Source organism: Prosopis cineraria, unplaced genomic scaffold (genome assembly GCF_029017545.1).
Source record: "Prosopis cineraria cultivar Desert tree isolate PC_DT_omini unplaced genomic scaffold, ASM2901754v1 PC4, whole genome shotgun sequence".
NCBI lineage: Eukaryota > Viridiplantae > Streptophyta > Magnoliopsida > Fabales > Fabaceae > Prosopis > Prosopis cineraria.
In genome coordinates this window covers 32,906,908-32,926,896 of record NW_026555335.1, presented here as the reverse complement: position 1 = coordinate 32,926,896, position 19,989 = coordinate 32,906,908, and the positions used below count along the sequence as shown (strand labels likewise).

The following is a 19,989-nucleotide window of genomic DNA, read 5'->3' as shown; positions in this document are numbered from 1 at the left end:
GAAATTAAATTTACCTACATTCATAGATTATTATATTCAACATATATAAAGGCTTCAAACCAGAGCAATTTATTTTTAATATTTTTTGTTTTATTTTTATTAATTAGTTTTTGTTACTTTTTTAGTTTTTTTTTTTCATTGAATCGGATCCTACTATTTCTATGAATCAAGTTCTACATAATATATACCTATCTTGCTCAATAAGTTTATGAGTAGATTGACACGATTCTATAAGTTAGAAACATAGAAATGATAAACACGGAGAGTTAACTCGTGAGTTTAACTAAATTTTATCTAGTTTGAGTTTATGAGCAAGTTAACATGATTTTGTAAGATAGAAACATAAAAATAATAAATAGAATCAACTCGAATGTTTGACAATAATGATCATAGATACAGTTTCTCTTGTTAGATTTTTGTTATCTAGTTAGTTGTGTTTGTTAGGCCTAATAGTCTTGGCACACTCATACATGAAGCCTATATATAAGTCTGTGTATTCTTTATTTTTTAAATTCAAGCTAAGGAATATTGTTCAGATATAACATTTTCTTTGGTTTATTGTTACATACAAGTCTTTAATTTTTTTTTTATTTATTAATGATTAATGATCAATTTGTCCCCACATATATAAAGATACAAGTTTCAGGCCGGTCACAATAGACTCACCAATTCTAAATTGTTAATTAGACTTATCACTTAAGCCATAAATAATACATCCAAATATCAATAATTATGTCCTTCCAATTATTATTATCTTATTAATTGCAACCAATGTAAACCCTCTATTGGTAGGTAATTTATTTTATAATACATTTTTATAGTCATGAGGTCTATTCAACTCTATTGGATCTCTCCAAAACGTAGCTCTTCTAAACTTTGTATTATTATAATAAAAGAAATACTCCATCCTGTCCTTTTTATCATATCATATTAACTACTTTTAATTTGTAAGATTGAGAAAATTAATTAAAGGTAAAAATTGTTAGAAATTTTACAAATCATTCTTTGATTAGTATAGTTCATTGGGGGGAGAAGGAATGGAAAAGCCATTATTTAAGGTAAAAATGAAAGAAATTAAACAAGATTATTTTTCGAGATGAATTTCATTAAAATTTTGAATATGATCTTATATATTAAGAACCAGTAGGTATGGTCTTATAAAACGATTGGTAGGAGAGTTGTTCTCTCTGCAATTTTTATTTTATTTTCTCTGTTTTTTAAATTAGTGGTGGACTTAACAAATTTTTATTAGTGATTATTTCTATGACCAAATTCTGGATCCTTTTTCCTTTCCAACCTTTCTCTCAAATCTCAAATTTCTCACCATCTTTCTGCTTAAGCTAATATGCGCAATAATTTCTCAAGATTTAATGCAGTCTTGCCACAAATTGCCTTGGCCGTATCCATATGAAATCATGAAACCAAATACTTCAGAGTCTTCAAGATTGAAGAAAAATAGGAAGAAAACAGTTATTAATTTTCAAGTTTAATGAGAGAGACTATTATTCTCTCTGTTTTTTTTTTCACTTCACCAAAATAAAGCACCTCAGAAGATTTAAAAATAAAAAACTGCGCCTCTTTGATAAGAATAAAATGGTGAGATTCTTTTCTTAATAGGACATGCAAACTCCTTCATAAAAAGAAAAAATAATAATAAAATTAATAATAAAATCCCTTTAAATTATATAAATGACATAATTACCTTGTTGAAATTATAACATTCTGGTCTTTTAAAATGTCATAATTTCATTGAAGTCTCTATGGACTTTTCTATCATTAATAAATTTATATAAATAACTAAATTGCCTTGTTGAAAATAAAACGATTCACAATTTTTTTTTAAATAATCGTATTTTTTTTTATATTTACAACAACGCAATAATAAATTACAACTTTATATGTTAAATTCCTAATTTACTATTGCATTGTTGTGAATAAAAGAAAGAAAGTTGTGATTATTTAAATAAAGCTTGTGAATCGTTTTATTTTTAATGAGAAAAATTTGATCATTTATATAAATTCATTAATGACAAAAAAGTTTTAAAGGACTTTATTAGAATTATAATATTTCGAGAGACCAAATTATCATTTATATTTTTTAGAGAGATTTTATTATATTTTTTCTTATAAAAATGAAAAATCACATATTGATTGATGATCAATTTGTCGCCTTATATAATGTTTTACTCGTAATGGTCCCAATAACTCACCGATCCTTAATTTGTTAATTAGCCTTCAATTCCCCGAAAATTACATCAGGTATAAACAATATATCCAAATATCAATGATTGTGTCCTTTCCATTATTATTTTTTCTTCAACTCGTCTTCACTATACCAACTGCGTACTCCTCAATTACTATTTTACTTCCATTAGTTGAGCAGTCACTAGTCACCACATCTACTTTATCTAGTTGGCTCATACAATATTGAGATAATACAATTTTTAATCTTTTAAGTTTGTCTTAATTATTTATTCAGTCCTTTAATTTTAATTTCTACAAATTCAGTTACTTAAATTTACTTCAATTATCAATTTGATCCTTATTGTTTAAAAAAGATGTTGCATTATTAAAATTTGCTGACTTGGATACATAATATTAATGATATCTATGTAGATTAATGAACAGGAGTATAATTATTTTGGTAGTAAAAAAATAGACGCCGAAATTTTTAAAAAAAGATAACTAAACATATTGTAAGGGATTATATTACAAAAAGTAAACTCAATTGAGAGTTAATCTTGTTCTCATTTAGCTACATATATATGATAAATTATCAATATACCTTACACATTAAATTATTTTGAGAGTCAATTTTTATTTTAAAACTTAAAAGACTTACATGATAATTTAAGAAAATATAAGGGATCAAATTAAAAAAATTAAACTTAAAAGACCAAATAATAATGGTCAAACTTGATGAACTAAAAGTTTTATTATTTAATATTTCCTTGTCATTGATCTTTGTAGCTTGATTACTTGGTTTCACCTATATAAAGCAGTTACCATATGTATGATTTTATGTGTATCATTGTTTGATTCAGAACATATACTCACAGAAATGGAAGTGATATCTAGAGAAATCATCAAGCCCTCTTCTAATACCTCTTCTCATCTCCAAATTTATCCACTTTCCTTTATAGATCATCTCTGTCCTCCCAACTATATTCCATTGGTTTTCTTTTACCAAAACCAGAGCTTTGAGCCTGAAGATGGTGGTGGCACCTCCATTTTCAAAGCTTCTGAAGAAAGAACCAAATTGCTGAAGAAATCGCTGTCTGAAGTTCTATCCATGTACTACCCATTTGCTGGTAGAGTCAAAGATCAAGTTTCCATAGATTGTAATGATGATGGAGTCACATTTATAGTCACCCACATGAAACACAAGCTCTCAGAGATCCTGAAAGACCCAAGTGAAGAATTTCTCGACCCTCTATTCCCAAATGAAATGCACTGGAAAAAACCCGGTCCACAGGGAAGCCTAGTAGCGGTTCAAGTGAATCATTTTGAGTGTGGAGGAACAGCCATAAGCGTGTGTTTGTCTCACAAGGTTGCAGAAGCCTCTTCTTTATGCCACTTTGTCAAAGACTGGGCATCCATAACCACAAAATCTCAGGTAACCTTCCCTGTTTTCAATGGAGCATCGTTATTTCCTATTGGTGACTTACCAATGTTCCCGGAGACTGATACGAAAATTAAAAGTAATATGGTATCCAAAAGGTTTGTATTTGATGCCTCAAAGATCAAGTCCCTTATGACCATGGCATCTCAAGGAGTGGAAATAAAACCAACAAGAGAACAAGCGGTGGCTTCACTCATTTACAAATGTGTAGTTTCAACTTTGAGATCAAGTTCAAGGGTTCCAAAGCAGTTAACCACATATCTCAACGTTGCTGTGGACTTGCGTGCTGGAATGATTCCTCAACAGCCAGAGAAATCAATAGGAAACTTGGTTTGGGGTTTTGCAGTACCAAGTCCAAACTCTCCAGAAGAAGAAGAATTACAAGAACTAGTAAGGAAGATTCAAAAGGGGTTATCTGAATTTTGGGATCCATTCGCCAAAGGGCTTGGGAAAGAGCGCATGATGAAGATCTTAGAGCTGTTGAAAGCTACAGGACCATCTGAGAATGTATTTCTGTTTAATATAACAAGTTGGTGTGGAAGTGGAATGTATGAAGCCGATTTTGGATGGGGAAAACCAACATGGGTGACTACTTGTGGAAGTCCTCCAAAGAAAGATGTGGCACTATTGATGGATGCGAGAGGTGGGGAAGGAATTGAAGTACTTGTAACAATGGATGAGCAAGACATGGACTTGTTTGAAGCCAATGTTGAACTTCTTCAATATGCTTCCATTAATCCAAGTATTTTAGTTTCCCCCTAATGTGATGAGGAAGTGTTCCTGGCCTGATCTTTTATAACAAAAGTGATGTATATGTTCGTTTCCAAAGCCAAAGTGATGTCTGTGTTTGTATTCGCAGGAAAATAAAGAGTTAATGAATGTTTGAAGTGAGAATCGGCTTGAGACAAAAGTCACACTTTTTTATTAGTTTCTCTCAAAATGAATGATTTGTGAATATAAAATATCAGTATAAGAAAAGACAATTCTATCATCTTTATTGAATTGTCTGTCATTAAGAGATGAGGTTGATTAAATGGAAAAACTTCTAATTTGTAGATAGTGTATATATATATAGTTATATTTAATTATCTTAGAGTCTGATAACAAATTAGTTATTTGGAAATACTGAATCTTAATTTTATTAATAATGATAAGGAAACTTACAATATTTGGAAGAAGTAAAATAAACTTAATATTTGTCCTTTTTGAATATAAGATAATTCTTTTTTATCAATAATTGCTGCAATAATTATCTTTTTTAAGATATAGTCTCCTTTCAGTAACATTTTCAGCAATAACTTCTTCAATATGATTTCCCTCAGTCCAAATCTTGTAGTTGCCCTTTAATGTGAACAAGTATTCAAGTTCTCTTATAATAAAAGTGATGTAGGGTTGTTTTCAGAGAGAAACTCAAGGGAAGAAGAAGTTAATCAATGTTCAAAACATGTGGGGTCCATTCATAGTGACAGTAAAGAAGTCTAACCCATTTTGACCATGTCCTCTTGTACTAATGCGTGAAAAAATTTATAACTTGTTTTTTCTATGAACCAAAAGGTAAATAGTGTCAAAAAAATAATAATAACCAAAAGGTAAATGGGAAGAAAATGAGGAAAGGGATGGGTCTCGGATGCATGAAGTCAAAAAACCTAGAGGGTTAGGGTAATTAAAGTGAAAAAGAGAAGGAAAATGAGAGTGACAATTGAAAAGAAAGAAACCTTGGTGGGGGAAGGAATTACATGAGACCCCTCACAATAGAGTTTAGATTTTGCGATTTGGACGAGAGTTGTAGAGAGGAGCAGTGCAATTAGGAAATTCTAAAGTATGGTGGATTGCATGTGTTTGAGGAATCTCGAGTGCCTTGGTGATGAAGAAGTAGAGTAATTAACTTGATACAGACTTACAAGTAAAGCATTTAATACGACATTTAGTAAAGAGCTTTTTGTTTATATTATTGTAAAGAAATATCATTCATGCCCTCAAGACTATCTTATTGTTAATTTTAGTTTGCTGACATTGAGATGTGTGGATGGGAAATGGGAAGAGGAAAAATAAGGGTAAAGAGCCATTAGGTATAGATATTTTAATCCAATATCTTAGAGCCAATGAAATGCAAAGGCTAGTTGGGAAAGAATTAAGCAACAATTGGATATCAAGGACTATATCAAAGAGAATGCAGTCAAGTTAGATGGTAAATAAAGTGAGTTACGAGTAGAAGAGAGCCAAGACCTCAGGTCAAGAGGTGTACTTTAATTTAAAATATGAATAATTATAAAAATAATTTTGAAAAATTAATTATATGTCTTACAATTATTCTCTTCAACATTGTTATACGATAAATTTATTGTCAATAAAATTGAAAATATACCTTCTAATATGAGGTATAAGAAAATAAATTTGAAAGAAAGCTTTTTCTGTTGCCAATACAAGAGTATTTTTTTTTTCAAAAATATTCCTAACTTTTATTCAAAATCTAGAGATTTTGTTTTTTCTAATGAAAAATTTTTAGGATATCTCTAGAGAAATTATGTAATTATTCATCTAATTTATTAATTTATGCATATTAGTTCGAAAGAAACTACAATTTATTTTATAAATTTCTCAAACAAAAAGATATATTATATTGATATTGACTTATAATTCCCAAAAAAAGGGCTGGATGGAAACAATGATCTTGTGGAATTTGGATGAATACAAAACATATTATAATATTACTATTTAAGATCTAGAAAAATCATAGAACCATATTGTTCATTTTTAGGAAAAAAATATAAAATGATATCTGTCTCATATATAAGCCATTCCATTAGCCTTTACTTGCTTTAACTTCCCACGTTTTCTCTTTCTCCAGAGATTCTCCCCTTTGCATTAGATTTGACCACAGGTGCAAACTGCTGAATTACAAAATAAGAAGGACCATATACATGTAAGCTTCAAGAATTTGAAAGGGGGGGTGCATCTGCCCCCTTGAAGTTAACGTGGCTCAGTCACTGGTTACAAGAACTAAGTGAGTTAATTGAGGAGATTGAAAATGTGGGTAAGTGTGTGTCTGCCATACCAAATGGGCAAAACAATGAAATGCTTTTCAACCAAGGTGATGGAAATGGGGAGAAAGTTATTTATGTTGAGAGGTGGTTGCATGAATCTTATATTGGGATTATAGACGACAATGGTACAATGGTGACAATGATGATTTGAACGAGAGGTCAGAAGAGAAGGAGATTGAAGAGGAAATTGAAGAAGAGAGGTTAGAAGAGAGCAAGATTGAAGAGGAAATTCAAGAAGAGAGTTTAGAAGAAGAGAGTGACACTGAAGTGGAAACTAAAAAAGAGAGGTCAAAAGATGATGATTCTAGTGATGATGATGTTGAACTTGTTGAGGAAGTGAGAATGCCTGAAGAGTGGAATGGGTTTGAAAGTAAGCCTTTATGTTTTAGTGATATATTCAAGTGATCTGTTGTAGGCTCTGATGCATACAAAATTAAAATGCACTACAAGTGTATGGATCAAACGTATTAAAGCAAATCAAGGTCATCTCACAAGGAACTAAAGTAAAAGGGATTAGGCATAAATGAAATTTAATTTTATCCTAATTAAGTTAACCAATCAAAGAATGAATTTTTATGAACTAAAAATTTAAATACATACAAAAGAAATAAAAATGACTTCAAGGTAAGATAAGCAATCAATGAACACCTTAAGAATTTTGGCCCTTATACTTTGCAATTCAATTCCTCCTAGTTATCAAGTTTAATGTTTCAACTTTAGAATCAATTTAGGCTCTAACTTAGGTTTAAGTGTTCGTTGATCACAAAAGCCCATAATCTAACTAATGTAATGGTGTCTCATGCAAGTCAATAATCAATTATGCACAAGCCTTATGAAGATTGCTTAGAGCTCTTGAGTATATGTCTATCTCAAGCACAAATTAGATAAATTATAATCCTAAGTTTCTTAATAAATAGCCATCCAATAACATGAGAACAATAAATTCATATTAAGCACCAAAATATTCATTAAACATCAATAACCAAGGAAAAATCTAGCTACAAAGAATAAAGGTTCATAAAATCCCTAAGGATTAAACAAAATTAGCCATACATGGTTCTAAATAAGAAAAAAAAATCAAAATCAACACCAAAAGTGGAAGTCATAAAGTAGAAGAGAAGAGTTTTCACAAAATCTACTCAATAACTGCTCAAATCACTCTCTAACCTTCAAAAATGTCCCCAAGACCTTGGTTGAAGCTCCTAATAAATTGCGTCTCTAGCCTTAGAACATGTTTAGAATGCCAAAAAGTCAAAACCTAGCTTCTCAAGACTTAAAATCAAGAAAGAATGATTTTGTGCATTTTGTTATTTGATGTCACCATAGCGGGTTCCATGGCCTCAATGCCCTTTATTTCTCTGTTATGCTATAGCAAACACCTACCATGGCAAGCGCCATGGCCACCCTTTAAAACTTTAATGTTCACATTAATTATTTTATTTTTCTTCCTCTCCTTATTAGCTTGGAGTCCCCCAAAACACATGCAACCCTCATTTTCCTTAAAAGTAAGTGTAAATCCTCATGATTAAATGAAACTTATCCATTTGCAAAACATGACACATTAAAGGAAAATAAGAAAGAAAAGTTACCAAATAAAGAAGATGACTCTCTAATTACTAATAAAATCCATTCAAAACATATAAAAATTAGAGTCATCATTCCTTCACTTAGCACAAGAGTTAGTAGGCCAAAGTAGACACTACAAACTTAAAGCACTATAACCATTGAAGTTGAAAGTTAGAAACAACATTTACTCTAGTCACACAACCTCAGATTGGGTTGACTCTCAAAACTCTAAGCCATTTGTACCCTCCCAACTAAATTTTAGTTAACTTACACAAAAAATCCAATCACAATCTATTAGGACACTTAAAAGAAAGACAATGTACAAGTCAATAAATGAAGTAGGGTTTGGTTTTAGAGTAGATATAGAGACAAGGAAGAAATGTGTACAATGTAAGCATGTGTTATATTTTCTTAAAAAGTATCTTGAACTTATGCTAATAAATTTTTTTTCTTATATAGCTTGGAATGAGGTTTGAAGTTGTCCTTGAAAAGGGGACTCTTGGAGAGCATATGATTTATCACTTTGATCTATAGACTAGATTCCCCATCCCTAATGAAAAGAAAATTTTAAAATATCATGCACAAACTTTAAAAGTAACTTCTAGTTTAAGGAAGATTGGCTTGCGTTCAAATAGTGATGCTACATCACAACCTTTTAGACAACCTTCCACACCACATCTTAGATGGATAGGTCAGCTTAGTGTGACAATTTCACAACTTAAAGCAAAAATGAGAGGAGGATTGGCATGCAAACAAGGAGTAAAACAAAGGTTGGCATATAGTGTTGTGGTTTCATTTTGTATATGTGGCAAGGACCACTTTGTTGTTTCATTTTGTATATATGGTAGGACCACTTTGCTTGGGTATTTTGTTATAAATATACTTGTCATTTTTGTATGTGGTGGGGACCACTTGATTATGTATGTTGTTGGGACCAATTTTTAAGTTATGATATGTGTGTAATTTTGGAAACATTTGCTATCTAGTGTTTATCTATTACAAAGATGTGATAATTTAAGCCAAGCCCGATAGGCCAACCCGAATAAACTCAAAAATTTTAAGGCTAGGCTTAGGAGTTTAAAATACTTTTTTACTTCAAGCTTATTCGGTTCATTCAAATAAATCTAAAGAAATTTACGCCAACCCCAAACCTAAATGAACTTAGCCTGAATACATGCATTCCTTTTTTATTATTAATAAAATAATATAAAAATTGACAACATTAATTTTTAAAATAAACATTGAAATTAGATTAAAATAATAAAATAAAATAAAATAATATTTAATGATTTAGGTATTCGGGCTAGCCCGAAAGCCTAAGAGATTACGACCGAATTGGCTATATGAGCTTTTTCCATATGGTAGGATCCTTTAAGACCTATCCAAATAAGCCTACATTGAATAAAGCTTGACCTAAATAAGCCTGGCTCACATGAATTACTGACTCTATTGTTATTTTTGTTCAAAACTAGCAAACTTTATAAGTGAAAGCCATTAGTTCAAAGTGTGTGAATGGTGATGTTGATGAATGTGGACTTGATTAATTGAGGTGTCATAAAACCCTAGGCTAAACTCCTTAACAAACTGGTGGCATTAGCTGGGTTTGAGTTCCTTAAAAAATAACGGGACAGTCCCTCAGTAAACATTGGAATAAGCCCAGCCTTCATTCACTGAAAGGGAGTGTAGTGATCTTTGGTTAGGTCACTCCTTATAATTGGTGAGCTTGAATAGTCCATTCATGCGAATGGAGCCCTAATTGATTAATAGCCCACAGTTTTAATCGGAACACATAAGGAGGATACAAGGATGGTTTGAACATGCATCTTAGATGTGGCAAGGACCACTTTGTTATTTCATTTTGTATATGTGGCAGGACCACTTTGCTTGGGTATTTTGTTATGAATATACTTGTCATTTTGTATGTGGTGGGGACCACTTGATTATGTATGTTGTTGGGACCAATTTTTAAGCTATGATATGTGTGTAATTTTGGAACCATTTGCTATCCGGTGTTTATCTTTTATAGAGATGTGGTAATTTAAGCCAAGCTTGATAGGACAGGCTGAATTAGCTTAAAAAATTTTAAGGCTAGGCTTAAGGGTTTAAAATATTTTTTTCCTTCAAGCTTACTTGGGTCACCTAAATAAATCTAAAGAAATTTGGGCTAAGCCCAAACTTGAATGAACTTAGCTTGAATACCTGCATTCCTTTTTTATTATTAATAAAATAATATAAAAATTGACAATATTAATTTTTAAAATAAAATTGAAATTAGATAAAAATAATAAAATAAAATAAAACAATATTTAATGATTTGGGTATTCGGGCTAGCCCGAAAGCCCAAGAGATTAGGATCGAATTGGTTGTCTAAGCTTTTTCCATATGGTAGGATCCTTTAAGACCTATCCAAATAAGCCTACATTGAATAGAGCCTGACCTGAATAAGCCTGGCTCACATGAATTACTGGCTCTTCTATTATTTTTGTTCAAAACTAGCAAACTTCATAAGTGAAAGCCATTAGTTTAAAGTGTGTGAATGGTGATGTTGATGAATGTGGACTTGATTAACTGAGGTGTCGTAAAACCCTAGGCTAAACTCCTCAACAAATTGGTGGAATTAGCTGGGTTTGAGTTCCTCAAAAAATAATGGGACAGTTCCTCAATAGCCTTCATTCACCGAAAGTGAGTGTAGTGATCTTTGATTGGGTCACTCCTTATAATTGATGAGCTTGAGTAATCCATTCATACAAATGGAGCCCTAATTGATTAATAGCCCACGGTTCAGTTAGAACATATAAGGAGGATATAAGGATGGTTTGAACATGCATCATTTTTATTCGAAATGTCACATGGTTGATAAGTTTATTGTAAGTCATGATAGTTGATTGTGTCATTATCACTTAGTTGTTATTATTATGGCAATGTGCATTATTATTATTGATTGAGCCATTGTCATATGGTTGTTTGTATTGTGGCAATATGTCTTGTGATATGATTTGTGGAAAATGCATATGAGTGGTCATCTTTTAATTATATGTTTTTATCAATTAATATGAAAATATATAGGATAGACATACCTTCATTACTAAGTGGTCATACTCATCCCTCTTTTAATATCTTATAGGATCTAGCCTAGGTACAAAGAAGGAAAAGGCTCCGAAGGTTTAGGAATTTGTGTATTCTTACTATAAAGCCTCCCATCCTCATTTATTTTGTGTCATAGATAAGATATTGTCAATTAAGGAACGCATTCTTTTGTTGTACTCATGCTATGTTTATGCATGATTTGATGGTTGAATTTTAGGCCCTGAGGTTGTTGTAAAAGTAATTGAATGTTTCAGGTAGGGCCAAAAAACTAGTGTAAATGTAAAGAAAACTTTTATACTATTGTGTTTGAAGTTAAGTGATTAACGAAATGCTAAGCATCCCCTTTCTATTTTTTATATTAAAGGAGCTGAAGAGTAAAAATGAGGATTTGATGTGATTGAGTGCATGTGGTGTGTTGTATAGGTAGTCCTTAGTCTATTAAGTGTGGTCTAAGTGTTAGTACTAGCTTTTGGCATATGCATGAGATTTTAGACACCCTTGTATTGTTAAAATTGTGAAATGTTGAGAAAATGTGTTTGGATGTCCAACTTTCTTGTGTGAAATCTTTTAGGAGCAAAACCTATACCATTAGCTAGATCCTAAAAGAGATTTCTATAAATACTTAAATCACCTTGATTAGATGTCAAACAGAGAAATGAGGCGCGTCAGAAGTTGCCCCTAGGTGTTGTCAAATTCTATGCAGCATGCCATTGTGCATAGCTCCTATGCCACGACGCTTGGCATAGAAAATAAGAAGCCACGGCATTTGTACATGTCATGGCACGTTCCTTTATTTTCACTCCTTTGGTATTTTTCAACTAAATTTGTGTCTTTTGACTACCAAATGGTATCTCATACTTTTATAATGATATTTCACTCTAATTAAAGTCTACTAAATGATGTTTAAGTATTTTCTAAGTAGGAAAACTTGGGATATTATTTTTACTAATATTGCAAACTCGGTAACCTAATTGGATTAGTCTGAGGTTTAATTACCATGATTTTTAGAGTTAATAGCAGATTAGTAAGGGTAACCTTATAATATGTTGTAAGAGTAGCTTGAAATTTCCTATAAGCATATGCGGCTTTTCTCATGATATAATGCCTATAGCTTTCATCTAGGTCAAAAGATATTGTAAGATCTTCCTAGATATTGTTTTTTGCTTATTCGAGCTCTAGGTCATTTTTCTTTCTCCAAGTTATAGTATAATAAGACACGTAGTGATGAGCTAAAACCTTAATACAACTTACCAACTAAATAAACTTAACTAGTTAGCCCTTATCATTCCAATATATTGATAAGTTTTGACTAGCTGCTCGAACCTGTGTCATTGTTTTCATAACAATTTTACCTTACTCGACCTCTTTGATTACTTCTTCTTGAGTGGATAGAGCATCATTACTCTTATTATGGGAATTAGGTGGGGTGGCCATTTACCTACAAGAAAAATCAAACACAACAATAACTCATTAGTCTCAATAAAAGAGTAAAACAAAAATTAATTTTTAGCAACAAGCAATTAAAGCAAAATTAAAACAAATATCTTACAACTATTGATACTTTTTTGTCCTTTTCTGTCTTTTCTTTTGTGTGTTCTGCATATCCCTTGTCAATCCAAATCCCCAGTCGAAACATTATCTCTTCTCTAATGTAGAAGGTATTATCCCCAGCTAAAGTATCAAGTGTTTATGATGTCCCCATGAAAGGGTCATCCTCAACATTGAAATCTTCATCATCTTTACTATTAGCTATTTTATTTATTATAAGAACAATCAACCAATTTTTGTGCACTGGATCTAACACAAAGAACAATTGTAGCTTGTAATGCCAAAATGAATGGTTCATCTTTACAATCTACCTTATTAAGATTTACTTGAATGAAACCCAACTCATCACCAATTCGAAGGCTAGTTTTATCATCAACCTACTTGCAATGGAAGATCGGTTCACAATACTTGATATAATCCAATTCCCAAGTATGCTCTATCACCCCAAAATAATCCATCTTTGCATATATTAGGTTCTTGTCTTTAACACCAGAGACATACACTAATTGAGCTATAAGCATTGCACTAATATTTTGTATAGTGCTCCAAGCATCTTGACTTTTTGTGCAGAATGTAATGAAACTAATTACATAACTTGTATAAGAAAATATTTTAAATCCAAGACCCTTGGCCCAGAAGTTTTACCTTTCTGATTGTTAGGACTCCTTAGAGATGCAAGCTCTAAACCAATCTATAAAATGCCGGTTACGATATGTTATTAGCCAACTTTCATGCTTACCCTTGTTTTAACTTATAACTATTGCCATGTGTTCTTTCAAATATGGCTCAACCTCCTCAGTGTTGTGTAAAACAAACAAGTGAACCTTGCTCCTATTGTGTCTTATTTATGCTAATGAGTTTTTTTTCCAATGATTCCACCTTGTTCACCTATGGTATCCTTCAAGTACTTTGGCAACCCAATGGCATCCACATTAGAGAGATATTATGTGCATAGTTCAATTACTTCCTCTATGATATGTCTCTCAACAATACAACCCTTAGGCCAACTTCAATTTTTCACATATCCTTTTAATACCTTCAAGTAACACTTTATCGGGTTCATCCATCTTAGATAAGCTAGGCCACACAAATTTATCTCTCTAAGCAATTGAGATGATAAGTGAACCATGATGTCGAAGAACGAAGGGGGAAAATATATTCCGAGCTCGTACAAGAGATCTTGGCTATTTCATGTTTTAGTTTAGGCAATTTCTCCAAGTCAATCACTTTGCTACAAATTGCCTTGAAGAAGAAACATTTTAAACAAGAACATATACTGCCTTGAAGAGGAAAAATTTTAAGGACATATGACTCCACGAGGGTCTTGATTATGAGAAAAAAAAATCAATGAACTCATCCACCTTATCCCATATTCTCTAGACAATTGATTAGCCGACATCTATTTACAATCCATATCACTAATGTAGTTATAGAAATTTAATAAACAATGACTTAGAATTTAAAAAAAAATTAGTAGAGTTCCCCCTAAAAGTATAACATCCCAAATAATTAAATAATCAAATCCAATAATACAATATATCAATTCATCCAAATAAAAATTTTGTAGCATATTGTAATTAAAATCTATCAAACAATTATAATTTATCTTAGGTTTATCTATTAGCTTAATACTATTATAGTCTTGAAAAAAAAAGGAATTCTAATATAAGCATATTAAAGTATTTTACAAATACAACAAAAAAAAAATTAAGCAACAATTTCCTCTTAAATTTCAACCTCCCATACTTCAATAATAACTACATTCAACTTCAAGTTCAACTAATATAAAGTAAATTCCAATGTAAACACACCAAAAATAAAGTGGACAATCTACCCAATGTTGTATATGATATATTTTTAAAATTTTTTAAAAACTTTTAACATTGTGTGGATAGTCCACTTGATGTTAAAAGTTTTCAATATTGGGTGGATGGTCCACCCAATGTTGAATATAATTTATTTTCTAAACAAATATTAACAAAAGATGCTTTTTAACATTGGGTGGATGGTTCACTAGATGTTGAATAGACTTTATTTTTTAAAAAAATTAAAAAAGCTTTTAACAGTTGTATATAGACCTGATGTTTAAAGTATTAAACATCAATTCCCTTCATACCTAATGTTAAAAGTCAAACAAGCACTCATTTAATTATGTAAATGCCACTGAGATCACTTTTAACATTGTTTGCTTTTGAATTGATGTTGAGAGTGGCTTGTTAAACTCATATTTTGCACTAGTGATACACGGTGGACATTTTTTGAGGATTAAGAGAATTGCCTTAATTGCCTAATATCAAATACAGCCTTGATGAACAAGATATAAAAATTGCCATTGGCCACCCTTGTTTACTGTGACTCACATGCACTGATTGTCATTCCTCCACACACAACATGGCTCACATGAAAGGCTCACCAAGTTTCTGATTTCTGTTATTATGCTGTCTCACTAGTAGTTCTATGGTGGATATTGACCTATCAGCCTGATTTCAATTAATTACTTAATTTCTTGACAATCCATTACATGAAGAAGAAATTTATCCCTGACAACTTTTTTATGTATAGCTCGCATAATTACAACACCATTGCGGGAGAACTTTTTTTCTTTGCTTATTAGTTACCATAAGATTTTAGTCGTAGGAGGACTACTCTTCTTAATTTTATGAGCATAATTTCTCTTCTTGGTGCGTTGCTAACTTGAAAATGTATTTTAAATTAAACTTACATGTGTTTTATTTTATTTTATTTTTGGAGAAAAAGGATCACATGAACGAGGTCCCGAGGATACCCTTTGTTGAGTTTTAAGGATTTCGATGTCTTGACCAACTGACCACTTGATCGTATACTTTCTCCTCTCTAAATAATAAAATAGCATTGGAAGAATATAGTCGTTCTAAAATATAAGATAATTGAAAAAAATAAAATTTTATTAATTATGCTATTTAAAAATTAGCTTTCTAATGGTAAGAGAATTGAAATGATATTTTAATTTTAATATAATAATTAAGTGTATAGGGGCAATTTTGAAAATTCATAGTTTTGTTATAAAAAAGTAACTTTATAAATAATCATTATTGTATTTTATTAGTACGTAATCTTATTTTAAATTATTTTATTATTTAATATGGAGGAAACATCTTTCTTTATCATAACTTAGTGTCTGCATTCATTGCTCAGCATCACGTGCACATCGTGCATGGCTCAATTTGAACCTTCCATTTTACTTTGAAATGATCTCTTTCGTTCATTTAATTCAGTACTACAAAAAAGCTAAATATAGCAGTTAGTTTTTGCTATATGCTTTCCCAGTTTAACCATTATATATTGGCCAAAATAACTGCTATATAGCTTTTTGGAAATAACTGGTATATAGTCGCTAACTATATATATGGTGCCTAGCTATTTGGAAATAATAGCTATATATATATATATATATATGATTTTTTTTAAAAAAAAATAGGGGCTGGTTACATTATATTTTGTTATTCTCTTACATTTTTGAGTGAAGTAGAATGAAATAACAAACAAAACAAAGGATAGATTGAGTAGTAGTGACAATATCCAATTATGAAATTAACAATAATTGATGCTAAGGTATTCCATTTAACAATTTTTTTATAAGCTTCCATTTAACAATTTAAATGCAAAATAAAAAATAAAAACTATAGATCTAGAAAAATAAAGGGAAAATACATTCATCAGTTCCTATAGTTTCATCAGATTTTGTTTTTAGTCCTTATAGTTTTTTAGTATTTTCAGTCCTCATAGTTTCAAAAGGATTAGATAACCTTTGTTTTTTAAGTTCTTATAATTTCAATTTTTTTAGTGTTTTTAGTCCCTATGAGGACTGAAAATACTAAAAAAACTATAGGAACTAAAAGCAAAAGTTAATAAAACTATAGGAACTAAAGATTATATTACCCCAAAAATCAAAAGAAGCATCCTTATGAAAGAAATGAACTCAAACTAGCACCACACATATCAAAAAACCACATATCTAAAACCAAAAACTGCAAATCATAATTGAAAATTTGGAACACTATCCTTCCATTTAATAATATAACCATGGATGATGATGGGATAAAGTTGAGGGAGTGTGACAGAGACAAGATCAGGTACCACAAAGATTAGACAATGGTGCACAGCACTGTGCATGCACATAGAATAGAGGAAAAGGGACGTACGTTGCACCGGAGACCATGGCTAGAGTTGTTCATGTGAGTTTTTAAAAATGAAGACTCAAGGTTTTGTTGAAAATTAATTTAGGGCTATTTTCAAGTTTTCTAGCCCAATTTGTTTTTGTTGGTTTGTCTTTATTTGGGCTATATATATGTGTTAGTTGGTGCGAGTTGTTTTCCTTCTTTAAGTGGTGCATATAGTTCCATGTGAAAAAATAGAGAGCCCGTAAGGCATGCAAGATTCAATATGAATTATTTAGTTTATGTTTTTCTCAATTCCCTAACTTGGTACTAGAGCAAGTTAAAATTAGCCTGACCTATATCCATTTCTTCCCAAAACCCTAATATTCTTGATCTTTTCATCTTTCTTGAATCGATGCTCTAATCTCTTCCCTTCCTCACTCACTCTTGCCATCTACATCCCTCACTCATCTCCATCACCATCCCTCAAGAAGCTATTCTGGACATCATGCTTGATTTTGAAGAAGAACGATCCTTTGCTTTTGCACTAGATATGAATCATCCACTTTATATACATCTATCGCACCCAAGCCATAACCTTAGTTGCACAACCACTCACCAGAGTGACTAATTACGCCATCTGGAGCCCGCAATGAGGATGGCCCTTCGAGCCAAGAACAAGATCAAGATAGTCAACGGATCTTGTAGAAGAGAAATGCTTCAGGAGAAATTTCAAGCTCAATGGGACAAATGCAACGCAGTTGTTATTCCTTGGATGATAAAATCTGTCTCCAAGGAAATCACTGCAAGTATCACTTTCTCTGAAGATGCTCACCTTGTATGGGAAGATCTTCATGAATGATTTGACATTATAGATGGAACAAAAATCTATAGCCTACATCGTCTCATAAATTCTCTCAACCAAGGAGGTTTGTCTGTATTTGTGTATTTTACAAGGCTTAAGCAATTATGGGAGGAATATTCAACTATATGTGTGGGTCAACTAATGCCATGTCACGCATCATGTCGCCACATCATGCCATGTCAGCAACCGCCACCTGCACATCACATATTTGCTACAAAATATGCCAAGGCCAAGATTTGATCCTTTGACCTCCCAACTTCCAAGCCGTAAGTCTTCTTTCTTTGCTAGTTGATCTGAAATATACCTATAGTTATTATACACAAAATTAAATATATGTTATTTAACTACGTGCACATATATAAAATATTATATTATCAAAAAGATATACACATATTTTAATTTATTTTCAATTATTAATGTGATAAAATTATTTATATGACTATTTATATTATATTTTTAATAAAAAATTATTTTTGTTAGGAAAATGAACTAAAAATGGAACAAATTTTTAATATAAAAATATTATTTTTTAAATGAAAAATAATTAAATATATATTTTTTTCAAAATATGTATTATTTTAGTTTACATTAAATATTTTTTATTTTTATCTTCTACATATTATTCTCAAAAATTAGTAAATCAATAATTGATTTTTCTCTTCTCCCAAAATGGTTAAAATTTTCCGTTCTTTTTTTACAAAGAAATTTTATTCACAATTTTTTAATTATTTTTTAAAATTATTTTATTAAAAAATAATTATGACCTATTAAATTGTTTTTAATTATTATTTTGAATAATTTTTTAATTTTTAATAAATAATAATAAATTTTAAAATAATAAATATTTAAATTAAATATACATATATGAATTTTTTAATTTAAAAATTATTCTAAACAAAATTATATTTTATCAACTTATTTAATATGGAAAAAAATTTAAATTGAAATAATTATAATTATGTTTTACATATATTAATACATAATTATATTTATTATAAATTAAATATTATTTTATTTATATAATTTTAAGTTACACTATATATTAATAAAATAATTTATTTTCCTATGAAATTCAAAATTTATTTTTCTTTTCTCCTTCCTATGCTGAAAATGAACATTATTCATATATATATATATATATATATTTAATTAGCATAAAAATGATATTTTTCATGAAAATAATTAATTCTAGTCGTATAACTATTATATATGGTCATTTCAAATGTATTTTTATCAATTTTTTCTTAATATTCAATTTCATAGATGTTTTGGAGTTTTGATTTTATTTTCTTATTTCAATGTGTTGTTATAAAATATTTTTAGTGACTTTTTTTAAGACAATTTTGCTATTTGATAAAAATTTATTAATAATTAAAAAAGTACTAAAGAAAAATATGAATGACACAAAAGAGACAAACATTCAATCAATTATGATTATAGAATAAATTAATAAATACTAAATAAGAATTTAAAAAATGATAATGGTTAAACTTAGAAAAAGAGGGAATGAAGGAGAGAAAAATTTAAATGACATGCAAAATATTTTCAAACACTTTATAAATTCTACATATAAATGATTTTTAACACAAACATCAAATTTTTGTTGTGTGCATTGAATGGGAACCTCACTAAACAATAATGAAATTTTTTCTGTATCTTTTAAAATTAATTTTCATTTTAATATATTTTAAACATGTTTTAAAACAATTGATAATCCAAAAATTAAAAAATCAAAAATATGCCACTGTCTTTTAATCTGTCTCTACTTTGAATTAGAGACATATTGAGAAATAAAAATAATTTTATTTCTAATATATTTATTTTAGTCATCTCTAATTCCATATCTAAATTAATAAAAATAAAATTATGAAATTTTAAAGAAATATAGAGAGGGAAGTAGAGATGATTAAATTTTTATCTCTAAATACATAAAAAAATGTCTCAAAATTCAATCTCTAAATTTAAAAAAATATAAAATTAATATTAGAGATGGACTTGGAGATAGTTAGTTTAGAGATGAAATTTATTCATCTCTAAACTTGTCTCTAAAATTTTAATTTTTAAAAAATTAAATTTTTAATGAATAATGATAGAAGTTGAGATGCAATTTGTGATGCCTTT

At 30.1% G+C, this 19,989-nt stretch overlaps 1 protein-coding gene across 1 annotated transcript; it reads left to right on the top strand.

Annotated features, from left to right (window-relative positions):
- Nucleotides 1-3,061: 3,061 nt before the first annotated feature.
- Nucleotides 3,062-7,071, top strand: LOC129308965 (stemmadenine O-acetyltransferase-like). Its single transcript, XM_054950321.1, has 2 exons — nt 3,062-4,317; nt 6,783-7,071. Exons 1-2 carry the CDS (start codon nt 3,062-3,064, stop codon nt 7,069-7,071), a joined length of 1,545 nt encoding a protein of 514 aa, XP_054806296.1.
- Nucleotides 7,072-19,989: the final 12,918 nt, after the last annotated feature.

What these genes read in the sequence shown, in the direction of transcription:
- LOC129308965 (XM_054950321.1), top strand. Translation starts at nt 3,062, where the DNA reads ATGGAAGTGATATCTAGAGAAATCATCAAGCCCTCTTCTAATACCTCT. An exon ending in GATGAGCAAGACATGGACTT is followed by an intron (nt 4,318 to 6,782) that starts GTTTGAAGCCAA and finishes TTGGGATTATAG; the next exon opens with ACGACAATGGTACAATGGTG.